This window comes from Sander vitreus, chromosome 20 (genome assembly GCF_031162955.1).
Source record: "Sander vitreus isolate 19-12246 chromosome 20, sanVit1, whole genome shotgun sequence".
Lineage (NCBI taxonomy): Eukaryota > Metazoa > Chordata > Actinopteri > Perciformes > Percidae > Sander > Sander vitreus.
In genome coordinates, this window is record NC_135874.1 from 21000058 (window position 1) to 21014094 (window position 14037).

General features: G+C 41.3%; 1 protein-coding gene across 1 annotated transcript; it reads left to right on the forward strand.

Annotated features, from left to right (window-relative positions):
• Window positions 1–11: 11 nt before the first annotated feature.
• metap1 (methionyl aminopeptidase 1) lies at window positions 12–13140 on the forward strand. The gene is made up of 11 exons (XM_078278070.1): window positions 12–165; window positions 1943–1994; window positions 2186–2295; window positions 2781–2841; window positions 7934–8025; window positions 8138–8221; window positions 8482–8620; window positions 9438–9569; window positions 10104–10247; window positions 10362–10427; window positions 11254–13140. Exons 1-11 carry the CDS (start codon window positions 49–51, stop codon window positions 11418–11420), a joined length of 1164 nt encoding a protein of 387 aa, XP_078134196.1. The 5' UTR covers window positions 12–48; the 3' UTR covers window positions 11421–13140.
• Window positions 13141–14037: the final 897 nt, after the last annotated feature.

The following is a 14037-nucleotide window of genomic DNA, read 5'->3' on the forward strand; positions in this document are numbered from 1 at the left end:
GCAGGCTGGCTGCTTCTCTGCGACTCCACCCCTCCTGCAGACGAAGGCATGGCGAGCATCGAGGCTAGAAGGGAGTGTGAGACAGATGGCTGTGGCCAAGACGCCAAACTTCAGTGTCCCACATGTATCAAGCTTGGTATTCAAGGCTCCTATTTCTGTTCACAGGTACCGCTGCTTTTTCGGCTTCTCCGGTTTAAACGTCGGCTGTAGCCACACACCTAGGCCCTCTGTCCTATCACGAGGCTGCTAGCGTTAACTGTCAAGCTAGGTAGACATGTGTAACGTTAGGTGCTTTGTAAACCGCTAATAACGTATGTGGTTAACGTTAACGGATGCCTTCTGGCTGTGTAAATGTTATACAGATTGCATAGGATGAATAATGCACTCAGTTACTGATGCTATGTCCGTAACGTTAACTGTAGGCCGAGGGAAAACGTTTTAACGTAACGTTAACATTAGCTAGCTAACTGTTGCCTGATTAGCTAAAGTAGGTGATATTGTCCCTGCTCAAAATGAAAAGCATTTAGTGTGGCGTTTTTTTTGGCTGACTGCGTAAAAGTGATATGAAATAAATGTATATTGGGTAGGAACCAGGTATTCTAGCAATGCAATAGACTGCATACAATAAGTTGTGAAGTGCGGTGTCACGGTGTTTGACCCTCACCCTGGTACTTCATCTTCTACGAGACCAAACCCCACTCACAAATCTGTCAGTTTAAAGATGGGTTTCTTATCGTCAAGACCTCATACATAGCCGAAGCCCTTAAGGGCTCAACAGAAGCTACTCTCCAATACAGATGTAAACATCAGTGTAAACACAGAGGAAAATGTGAAGATGGCTATGACCTATGGCTACGATCACGACTATGTAGACAAGCAAGGCCATCTGTGTCCATCTCTACATTAGAGGGGGCACCGAAGCAGGCGTGGAGGAATTGAACACTAACTGCGAGTTCTCTGCTGGGCATCCTGCTGTCCAGTGTGCAGGCGCCCGATGGTGAGCTGGGTGGCCTCCATGCCTGCGTCGGTTTCCAGCAGGGATGTCGGGGGCTGTGGTGTCCTTTTGCTGAGACTTGGCTGGATCCTGAGTGCCGGTGCCATTCAACCAGGGGACTCTGTTTGTGTGTTTCAATCCGACGGCCACATTCTGCTTTATGATCAATCATGCATAAGTTGAAGGAGTTGATGGGATACATTTCACTGTAATTGTAACTTGTACAATTTCATGTGACAACTACAAATGACTGATTAAATTGATGAATCATATGCGAGAGTTGAATATCCTATTGATAAAGTTTGTGGATTCTGCTTTGAGGCTACATTTTCTGCAGCAGACACTACATTGGAAAAGGTCTCTGCCAATAAAGCATTACACATTAAACTACAGCAATTGCTCCCTCTGCAGAAGGGCTCTGCAATGTTCTCTGAGTCAAAAGTTTTATAAATAGTTAGGTTGGGTGGCAGTTTAAATGAAGTTGTGGTGCCATGGTATTTCACTCAAGACATTTTTGCTGTGATTGCGTTTTTGGGTGTGTAACCTGACCCTGCTTTCTATATTTCCTCTCTCTCTGCTGTTAACTTTCCAATAAAGGCGCACACACCATTGAAATAGCAATACATGGTAGAGACCCAGTCCGAGTGATTGTCTCAAGGGTACATGCAGATATATTTTTGTGAAAGTCTCCTACCTTTAAGGTACTATGGTGCAATATCTGTCACAGTGTGCAACCGAGGAAGTCACATTGTTTTTTGTTTTTTTGGTTGGGCTTGAATTGGTTGTGCATTAGAACAAAGTCGGTGACCATGCATGTGATTGTCAGACATCAGTTAAGTGTACTCTTGAGCACAATCTGTACTGTATCAGTAATAACAAATACATAGATCTGCCTCTCTGTCATTGTACATCCCCATTTAGAGTTTCTCTCTGTGTTTTCATGTCCAGGAATGTTTCAAAGGGAGCTGGGTGTCTCACAAGTTGCTGCACAAAAAAGCAAGTATGTATTACTGATCATTGTCAGTTCTGTACTTTGGTAACATCTGTGGTGGACTCTTATCACAGTATATGAATAAGTTGCATGTTGTTTTGGTTAAAAGTACTGATAGACAAGTTGAGGTTTTAGAAACCAACAATTAACTAACACAGTGGTGCCAGATGCTTCAGATATGTTGTGCTGTGTTTTGTCAGAGGAGGACAAGAACCAGAATGAATCTAAGAACTGTGTGGAGAATAACATCAACACAGACCCATGGCCGGGCTACCGCTACACAGGAAAACTACACCCTTACTACCCACTGGTAAGTTGCTGTTAAAAAATGATTGCATACATTTAGCTATGTATGATTTATTACACGAAAAAATGTACGGAAGAAGTGCAGACATGCATAAGCTATGACACCCATTTTTGTCACAAGTCTCCCAATCATTTACCACTCACAGCCGTAACAATGGTAGCAACTGGGAAGAGAAAGTTTCGGTAAATATATGACTTTTAAAAAAAATATGCTTATAACAATGTTTCAAATGTCAAACTTCTCCCTTGTAACACAATTGTGGACTCTGTTAGCTGAAAGGATGTCACTATATTCAGAAAGGTTTCAGGCTTTGGACATTACATTAAGCAGAGATGATAAACAGTCACTGCCACACACAACACCATACATTTGAAAACATGGAAAATCCAAAACGGGTACACGCGCTCATACCTGTCGGTGTATATTTGCTTAGAATGTGTCACGTGAATGCCATAACGTTTCTGTCCTTTTCTTGGCCCCTGGTGTAGACTCCCATGAGGCCCGTGCCCGGTGACATCCAACGACCTGACTATGCTGATCATCCCAGAGGTAACTGTCCTTCTTTCTCAAGGAAATACGTTCTTAGTTGATCACATTGGCTCATCGCTTGGGAGACTTTTTTGACATGGTAAAATACACAAAACAGCAATTTTAGCTTGTTGTTGTTGAAATATATAGGAACAACACCAAAACAATGCTATCGAGTGTAACATATTGTTTACCTGGAAGCATAGCCATAACATCCTAGCATCACCAGAAAAACTTTGTCATGCGAAAATCTGAGATTATAACTATAATAAGTATTTACAATCACCCAATACTACCAGCCACTGCCATTCCACTGGCAATGTTGCTCTGCGACATTTACACTGCAGTGTTAGTACCGGGGAAAGCCATTGTTATCCAAATGGCTGTGCAGACGCAGGGCTTATGAAAGACTGGGTCAAGTTTTTTTTTTTTTTTCTCTTCACCCTACCAGAGTTGGTTGACGTTTTGTAAAAGTGCAGTAGTGTGTGTTGGTCAGCCAGTCTCATTTGTTAGTGCCGGGGTTCAGTGCTCTGCTAATTTTAGCCTGTAGGTGTTGGTGTTACCTTCGTACCTTTGTCTCGCAAAGCTAATTATTGAGTCATTAATTGTGTCCAAAGGCCTTCTTTGAGGATGAACAACGTAATGCTGCACTGTGCCCTCGCAATTGAGTTCTGCCTTTTTCTTTCCATCAACGTACTGTTATTAGTTTACGTTTTTACAAAAATTGATTTTTGGCATTTGTGACTCAATTCAGAGTCTTAGAAGATAGGGTATAGTGATTCTTATGTAACAGATTCTTTTCCAACCACCTCTACTATTGCCTCATGCAAAGCATGTACACCCAGTATATCTAATAGCGTCATCGCTGTATTGGTGGAAGAAGATGACAACCAATCAAATGTATTGCCTACTGGCAGAGTGAAGAGTGCCCAATGACACCTCGGAGATTCGCAGATCTTTTTAGATGACTTCAACAGAACAGTTAGCCATTGATGGCGTAGATTTGATAGCATGTGAGTGCCCATTTTGAGCTGCAAGCTGTTGAAGGCCTGTCTGAGTGCGTTACAGTAGTAGACAAAGTGGTCATCCATGCATGTGTTTTAACTTTCTGCATGAATACACAGAAAAGCTGATATGTCTTGTGCTGTAGGCATTAAGAACTCTGTACAAACAGGGTGGTCCGAGCGTCTGCACCCCTGTAGACAATGCTGAAGACGGAACTTAATGAAGAACAAGACCACCCCAGTTTTCCTCAGCAATTGAGAGTGAAAGCTACTCACTTCTAACTGTTTAACAATGCTTTGTCACTAGTTTGTGTAGTGGTAGAGCTGTTTTTCTTTCCACGCATCTTCACCCTTATTATGTGGTTGAGCAAGTGGCTGACGGCTATATACAGCTGCAGAATGAGATGTGTATTCTCAGTAGGATTGGTAGTACTAGTATCATTTTAATGGATTTTATTTGACCCAGTATTGCTTTTCTTAAAATTGATTTCCTCTGACTGGTATGCACATGCCGTTCCTCTTTTAGTATTTCAACAGGTAAGAGTCAACTTTATGTAGGTGCCTTTCTCCTGATGACATTTCTCTCTACTCTAATATTTTAAATCTTAAACTGCAATGACTGCAATCCATTTTGCTCTGTTAAACAGCCCAATAATATCTGATCTCTTGCCGTCGAGGGTTTCATATTTATTGCAGGGAAAACATAGATTGCTGTCCCACTATGTTTTTACGACCAGTCTGCCTCTTGTGTGTCAATTATTAAACACCTATTATTGTAACCTGGCTTATTAACATATGTTTCACTGGGCAAGTCATTCATTGTGCAACCATGGCAACTTCTACATCCTTGTCATGTGACTGCATAAATCCATACTCATGGTAGTCATGGTTACAGTCTTCTTTCATTCTCCTGTGATGCCTTGTCAGGGGCCGACGCACAATTGTTACAGGCTAATGTTTTTTTAATGTGGCATTGTTATCGAGCTGAAGTCAAATCTTGAACAGATTTTTTTTTCTAGTTAACGGACCATACCATTATGAAGACATTATAATGTGCACACTCTGTGATTCTCTCATACCTTTCTCCTCTTCTGAGCAGCTGTATCAAAGCGTAAGTGAAGTCTAATTGATTGTCGCACTCATGCTGTCGGCTCTGCAGGTCAAAAGCAGGGCTGTATTCGACTTGTACACAAACCTGTCTAAAGTGAGTGTTGCTAGGCAACTGTTCGTGTTCATGCAGCAATCATCTTGTTGCGTTGATAAATTATAGATTAGCGAATTGACTCCAGTGCCTTGAACAACATGTACTGTCTTGATGTGCTTTTCAGTCTAAGAATTATGATTTGATCGTGTTTAATCTATAGTTAAATTGCAGGTAATGTGTTGCCAAGGTGACTGCGCTGACACCTGTCCTTCTGTTCTTCTATATATATATATATATAACAGTAACAGCCCTGCTCTGTTCCTCCGAGTAGACAGCGCGAGTGTCATTAGAGTCTGCCTCTGCTCAGGTGCTGATGCTGTAACTCATTCTGTGCAGGAGCAGCTAGTTGTCCATAGTAGCATAGCACTGCAAGATGCTTTTACATTGGTTAGAAATGTGTGATTTGAGTTAAAAGAATGTCGTGACAAAAGTTCCTAATTTATAAATATTGGAAGAAGACCTTAAGTCAAAGATTAGTTTTGATGAGGCAATGTACAAGCAATCTAAAAACAAGGAGTTCCACAGCTGTGACACAAAATCAGACAAAAAAGCAATCCTTTACTTTTCCTGGTAATTTGCAGTCTGTGTGGGTGGAATGTATGCAGATTTAACAAACAAGTTAAATACCAAAACTTGTTTGTGAAATGATGTTACCCTCCTGTTGTCCTCGGGTCGAATTTGACCCATTTTCACAAAGTTTCTATATCAGAAATTTGGGTTTTCTTTAAACTAAATTGTCAAAAAGAAATAACTTGGATGGTTTCATACAACGCTCTTCACAATTCAAATAAATGATCAGTTCACTACTTTCACTACGTTCACTAAAATGTTTTATAGCATTTGGAGAAAAAAAAAAATGGATAAACGAGCATTGAAAAAAGTGACAAAAATGTCGGAAAAAGCTTCAAAAACGTCGGGAAACGAGACGAAAACATCGGGGAAAGCATTAAAAAAAAACATCCGGGGAAGCGACAAAAGTGTCAGAAAAGAAGAAAAAGTTGGAAAAAAATTAAAAAATTTTGGCCCAGAAAAACAAAAAGTTGCACGGTCGACGGGAAGACGACGCAAGGGTTAGGTCCCTTTTTTCAAATTTTGGAATTCGATCACTGGTTGAAAATTAGTCGTACTTACTTTTTATGTTCAACATTTATCACAATAAAGATTTAACATCACCAGTATGGCTAAGCGATTTCAATAAAACTAAATATGATTAAGTTTTGTCCGTCAATCCAGTCTTACACTCTAGACGCGCCTAAACCGCCGCCGCGACTGCAAATGCACCATCAGCGCCACGCTCACGTGCCGACTGCGTTAATGCGACACTGAAGCAAATTGTCTATACTGGTTCCAGCTGGTGTGTGTGAATTTCAAAGCCTCAGCAGCAGGACAGTGAAGGGTTGGCGATCGGAGCAGAGTTGTCTAGTGGCAGTAATTGTACAGTGTAGGTTGCAGTTAGTTCATGAATAAACACTGCAGCTCCTCAGTACCCAAGAAGTTTCCGTGTCTTGCTTCGCAGCCGCTGTGCAAAAGTAGAGCGAGAGTCTGTGGGATTAAAAAGCAGCTCTGTACAGAGACAGCACCTCTGCTCTGCCTAGGATGCAAAATGTAGATTCATATATTTATTCAGGCTTTTTTATTGGACATTTACCTTTTGTTTACACGTATATATTGTTGAAAAAGAAAGTGCAAATAAACACTTCCATTCGCGTTTACGCCCGTGAGGCGTGGCTAAGTGCAGACAGACAGCATAGATTGAAATGAGAGCGTATCTGTTAGGCCGGCTACACACTGCCTGCGTGGCGTTTCTGTTGCGTGTCAGCTGCGTGGCGTTTTCTATGTCTTTGCACACCAGAAACGTGTCTGACGCGGTGCTGCTGCTGCTAGCCTTGTATTTTTCCCATTGATAAAATGAAATGGCATGCTAAACAAATATTTACTGATTTGATGACAGAAAAGACAACGTCGGCAATATTGAATTTTTTTTATTTTTTTATTACATTTATATCTGCATTTATATCAAAATCTAGAGACTTTCAAACATCAACATGTCATTTATTAATATGTATTTGTGTCAAAATGACATATAAACATCTTTTCCTATTCTATTTTGTCTGGAAACGCTTCCAACACGCTCGCGTGTCGCGTGAAAAATAGGCGTCGGTTCTATTTCTAGCACGCACGCGTTCTAGAACACGCATGTCATGCAGGCAGTGTGTAAGCTCTAACCTGTTAACATGGGAGCCGAAATATAAACGGCCACGCAGCTGACACGCTCACGCCACGCAACCAGTGTGCAGCCGGCCTTAGGGTTACGGTGAGACGTGAGGGGAAAAAGGCGCGTGAAACGGGTTATGCTGCGAGGCGATGTGGCTTACATTGAAGAGAGCAGGTTTGGGCTACAGATGTGCATTTGTTTTTTTGAAAGATGTTTCTGTAATTTCATGAGTGAAAACAAAATCTCTTCTGTACTCATGGTCTGGAATTGTATTAATTGTGTACTGTGTGTTAAGCTGCCAGGAGTCACACACCCCAGAAGGTAAAGTTAATAATAAAGGTAAATACAATGGCTTGATATAATCCATCCACATGGTATACTTACTAAAAATGCATACGGTATTAGTTGAAATTGCACCAGCTAGCCTGCGGTGTAGCTGCCAAATTACAGAAGAATTATGATGTTTGTGCCTTCTCACTACCAAATTGTTAACTATCACTTATGATGTAAAAACACAATCGATTAGGAGTATGTAAATGTGGCTGTGGCAGTCCAAGTTGATGCTGCGTCTAAAAGTTGATAGACGTACGACAGCTGCTTTGCAAAGTCCTACTTGAGTCGGCTCATCAGCTTCGCTGCGTATTGGCGTGTGAATGATGCCAGTTGTCTGTCCTTGTTTCCTTCACCCAGGGATATCTGAGTCTGAGCAGTTTCTGAAGGGGACGTCACAGATCAAGATCCTTTGTCCTGAGGACATTGAAGCCATGAGAGTAGTGAGCAAGGTAACAAAACTGACTGGCGTCGCTGTCATGATGTTGTCATGGTTTGCATTTTTAGTTTTTCCATTTAATGCATTTTGGTTTTGACGTATGTTTTTTGTTGTTGTTGTTGCAGCTAGCACGGGAAGTCCTGGACATTGCAGCCGTATTGGTGAAACCAGGTGCTACAACAGAAGAAATCGACCATGCTGTGCATCTGGTATATATATACACACACGCACGCACACGCACAACCCACCCCACCGGAGTCTGATGGTAGGGTCCTCTCGTAGCCTTTACACAAACACAATGTGATTTCCTGTCTATTGTGATGTATAATCACTGTGTAAACATACAGATCTTACCAACTGCATTAGGCTGTGAGGCAGCTACACGAGGGGAAAGGGCTCACTCATCTTCATTACATACAACTCTTTCTGCTCTTACTGTCTCTATAACCGACATGTTTTGTCTGTTCAGGCTTGCATTGCAAGGAACTGCTACCCCTCCCCTCTCAACTACTACAACTTCCCCAAATCCTGCTGCACGTCTGTCAATGAAGTCATCTGCCATGGCATCCCAGACCGAAGACCATTACAAGAAGGAGATATCCTCAATGGTATGCTCATTGCACTACACACTTTGGGACGCTAGCGTCCGGTTCTACAAGTTGTTTTTCTCATATGTGGGATTGCGTTATATCTTTTTATTTGTTAGAATAGAGTTACAGTACCACATTTGCATGTGTCTTTGACGGTTTCGTACGTCTTTGTTTGTAACATTCCTGACAAACAAACCTAACACTGATCTTTCCTTTTGTTTTTAAACACCCCTATTTTCAATTTTAGCTAGAAACGGTTAAGCTTAGTTTAGATGTAAGGAAACATTTTATTAAAGAGAGTGGGGGGGGGAGATACATTCCTCTGCCATGACAAATGATTGTACCAGCATCCTGAAATGGTGTCAGCGGGAGTTTGGCCAATTTTAGCCTCTTTTATGAATATTTCGGCTAAGGCGATGTCTTCCATCTGCCACTCCCCTCAGAGTGTCTGATGGAGCACTTGCCAACAACTCCTCTCTCGCTGCGTGGTCCGACAAGACAAATAGTTTCATTAACCTTTACCAGTGGGGACTTGCTTGTCAGATCTGCTGCTCTCTGTATTTCATGTTAAGTGGGGGAAGGCCCAGTTTGCCCACTAGCGATTCCAATTTCATCAGCAGTTTTCAAAATGGCACATTTTGTTTGGCCTTGCAAATCATGTTAGATGTTTTATGAAAGTATATGTTGTGTATATGTATGTATGTATATGTACCCAATACATACCTATATGTTTCAGGTTATTCATAACAGTATTCCTTTGTGTTAAACATAATAGAATCTAGTTTGTCGTGTAACACAATGGCTCTGACTCATTCACCATCTCACTCTTACACAGTTGACATTACCGTCTACCACAACGGTTTCCATGGTGACCTCAACGAGACCTTCTATATCGGCGAAGTAGATGAAGAAGCAAAGAAACTGGTTCAGACCACATATGAATGCCTTATGCAAGCCATCGACTCCGGTAGGAATTCCAGCTGGATTTTCTTTCATTTCGCTGATAATGTGTGCATACAGAAGACTCCGGCAGTATTATATGGATGTTGGGCTATGGGGCTGGGGTATCGGCATACATGTCAATTATCAAGAAATCGCAGTACAGAAATGCAGAAGATGCCTCTGAATTATTTTAGGAACGGTGTCACCATTACATAGTTTGTCCACCAGAGAGCACTGACATTTTAGAGCAAGTTGAGTTTGTTCATTTTTGACCTTGGAAATGGTATTTTTCCGTTTTTGACCCTGTTTCCAAGGTCAAGAATGAACTTTCAATCTCAACTTTTAAGCTAACATGGACGACACTGTGGTCACAATTCTGTAATGGGCCCTTATCAAAATGTTGGCAATACATTGGGTTTCCAATTATTTATTTTAAACTCTCAAATAGCAATATCGCCCTCAGAATTCCAGTGCCCACGGGACTATAAACTACAATACATTTTTCCAAGGCCTAAAACCCTCATGCTTTATTTTTTTTAAATTTTTTTTTTTTTTACAGTGAAGCCTGGCATTCGCTACAGAGAATTAGGTAACATCATTCAGAAGCACGCTCAGGCCAACGGCTTCTCGGTGGTGCGGAGCTACTGTGGTCACGGTATCCATAGACTTTTCCACACTGCTCCCAATGTGCCACATTATGCCAGTGAGTAGTCACATACCTGCCATCCTACATGTTTTTAATCTGTGAAAGTTACTATTGAATTTCGTACACGGCTCTCCTACAACAAGATGATTTCTATATTCATTAATTTCCCAGAAAATAAAGCAGTTGGAGTTATGAAGCCTGGCCACGTGTTTACCATTGAGCCCATGATATGTGAAGGTGAGTGTAACTGCCTTTTGTATGAATAATGTGCACATTGATAATGGTAATTAAAGAGACAATAACTATTTAAATTGATATAAATAATGGTATTGTAATAGCCTTAATTAATTCATTTTTGTTGTTGTAATTCAATGTATTATTTAGGCCGAGAATGTTGTATTACGTGGTTTGAAGGGGGATTCAATGGTCTTTTGTTGTGCACTTTAAAGAGAAAAATCCAATAAATATATTTTGGGGGAAAAAAATAATTGCCTTAATTAAAGTGTTTATATGAAACAAATATCGCAGTCAAGAGGGTAAAATACTATGTCAGTCTAAAACATTGCTGTCCTGTGAAAACTATGTATCTCCAAATTATAATGCGAAGAAAAATGTTGTCAGCTTTGTCACAATGCATTTTCCAGATAATTCATTGGGATTTATTAATGGTTTAGAAGTAGGTTGTTTTCTCAACCTAAAAAGGAACACTTTCTTCTTCAGTTTATCTGACGAAATTTGGAGATCGACGAATTAGGGAGAGCAACACAAATATAACCGTCTTAAAGCAAGTTTGTAAAATTGACTCAGGTGTGTTTCTGAAAACCTGGTCACTCAAACCTAGACTCCAGAGTGAAAGTTTGAGGCTGTTTTTTGGCTCACTAGGGTTTAAATCATGTGTAATGCAGCAGACCCAGTCGTGCTTTAAAACCGGTCATTAAAATCTCAAAACCCACTCTATACCTCGCAGGTATACTGTGCCAGACGTGGAAGTGCCTGTTTCTGCAGCTTCTGTTTAATTGATGCCGTGTAAGCCAAAGCCGTGTGTTTGTGCGTCATGTCTCAGGTGGCTGGCAAGACGAGACGTGGCCCGATGGCTGGACGGCGGTGACCAGAGACGGGAAGCGCTCAGCTCAGTTCGAACACACCCTGCTGGTGACGGAGACCGGCTGCGAGATCCTCACCCGCCGCCTGGAGGACAACGGTCGCGCTCATTTCCTTAACCAAGTGTAGGCCAGACTTGAACGCGCCAAGGACTGGATTTTCCAGACACGGACACCCAGCACCTCTGGGCCTCACACATATGCACACAGTCACACACACACAGTGACACACACACAGACACACACAGACACACACACACACACACACACACACACTCTCTCTCTCTCTCTCACTCTCTCTCTCTCTCTCTCTCTCTCTCTCTCTCTCTCACACGCACCTCAAACAAGAGGTACCACTCCTAGAGCTCAGTTTAACTGTGGCTTTCATTGTTCTTTGAATTAAATATTGGTTCCTCAAAATAAATGGAAGTACTTGAATGTGTCTAATATCAAACGTGGATCGCTTTATTAGTGAAAACTAATCCTATCCTCTGAAGGAAATTATAAACATATTTATGAGATTTGGTTTTGCTTAGCGGTCGGGCTTGACATCAGGCCTGTTTTGAACTCTAGCTCATGTCACCCAGAGATTTTACTGGCTGGCTAGTTGTTGTCTGTGGTGTGTGTGGTGCTCAGGGCAAATCCAACTGGTACGCAATGCTTTGTTTCTTTTCTCTCAACCTCTGCTAACATAATCAGATTTCATATGACTTTCCCAGAGATGAACTGAAAAGAATCGGCAATACTAGAGACAAAGGGAGGAATCCTGAAAACTGGGTCAACGAGTCTCACAACCTTAACAACCAGCAACTCAAAACGTATGTTAGATTATAAAAAAAAACTAAAAAAAACCCAACACTAGATAGAAAATAATAATTTAAGTTTAGATTTCAGGCAACAAAAAAAACTATCAGTTCTCATGCAACAGAAGCAGAGTTAGGCATATTTAAACGAGTAGTTATATATTTTAGGCTATCCACATAGTAGCTTTCTTGGCCAGAGTTAGATGAGAAGATCAATACCGTCCTCATAGCTGTCTCTTCAATATGTAGCTACAACCAGAGAGTCGTTAGCTAAGATTAGCATAAAGACCGGAAGCAGGGGGAAACAGCTAGCCTGGCTTTTGAAAAAATCCGTTTCCCTGTTTCCAGTCTTTATCCTATGGAAAGTTGAGCTAAGGTAACCTCTCCTGGCTGTCGCTTAATATGTGATGGTCCGATATGAGAGTTGTATTAATCTTATCATCTTGGCAAATTTAGCATATTTCCAAAATGTTTGGAAAATTTCTGCACTGGTTTTGAAAGATGTATTGCTTCATACCGGCCTGTTGGGTAGTCATCACAGTACCAGGGCAAACTATCACTGTCTTATTATCCTGGTGATGTGTCCAGTAGAAGCACTCTTAACTCCTTATATGCTAAATGTGTCTATTATTAGTGCACCATCAGTTTTCCAGTTGATTATGTCAGCCATGGTTGCTAGGAAAATTATGACTCAACCACAGAGCATCTACATACAGTAAATATCCAGAATGAGAATAACAACAATGAGCACAACATCGTTCAAGTGCTAAGCTTGTTAATCCTGCTTTGAGGAATACTCTTTTAGTGTCCAATAGCCCTGGTGTAGCAGCCTTAATATGTGAATCTAGGAATTAAAACATGCTGGATATCTCGAAGCACGTTAACTGATGTTTCCCCTTTATCTCGACAGTCACCATTTACCTTGACGTGCAGATTTTCCTGGTGTGAACAGCATTCATTCTTTCTATTTGCAGAGGACTAATGTGATCACCGTTTCTCTGCCATCTTTGTATTTATTCTAATGGAGTAATAAATGACTCTTCTGTAGCTCTGTGTGGGCGAGTTTGTCCTTAGATAGATTGGTTTGGTTATCTTAATCCCAAAAGTGGTTTAATTTACAATGTTTTTATTAGTAGAAATTACTATCTTGGTACCTGTGGGTGTCTGTGAGCTTTAATGCATTTTTAAACTGCAGTACAATGATGGTCTAAACTGCATTTGATATTTGACTTGGACACTATTAGTTTACTTTAAGCTACCACTAGTGTGAATATATCGGTAAACCTTCAACTTCATGAAGTTACAATGACAGTTTCTCTGCTTCTATAAACATACATGATTCTATCGGCCCATAAGCATGATTATTCAAAGCTTTGCCAATGAAGTATTTTGTCTGCCGTGACCAGTAGAAGATAATTCATGCATGGTCAGAAGTTGGCGATAATATAAATAAACCTGCGGAGTCTTGAAGATGATTTGTTTTGGCATTTTTAGGCCTTTATTGTTGATAGGACAGCTTAGACTTGAAAGGGTAGAGAGAAGGGGGATGACATGCAGCAAAGGGCCGCAGGTCGGAGCCGAACCCGCGGCCGCTGCGGCAAGGACTGAGCCTCAGCATGTGGGCAAAGAGCATAGAAGTACCATGAGGCGAAACTCAATAGAACGCTGTGTTGCGTTCAGTCCAAGATGGCGGAGCTGCACTCTTTAGAACGTTCCATTGCAAGCTGCAGCTCGGTCATGGGTGCGTTAAGTTCTAAAGAGTGCAGCTCCGCCATGTTGGACTGAACGCAACACAACGTTCTATTGAGTTTCGCCTCTTGGTTCTCTTTGATATGGGTGTGTGCTCTACCAGGTGAGCTACCCAGGCGCCCGCCTTAAACAGTCTTAAAGGAGACTTATAATGTTACAATGTCGGATGTTCGTATTAAACATGACCAAAGTTTC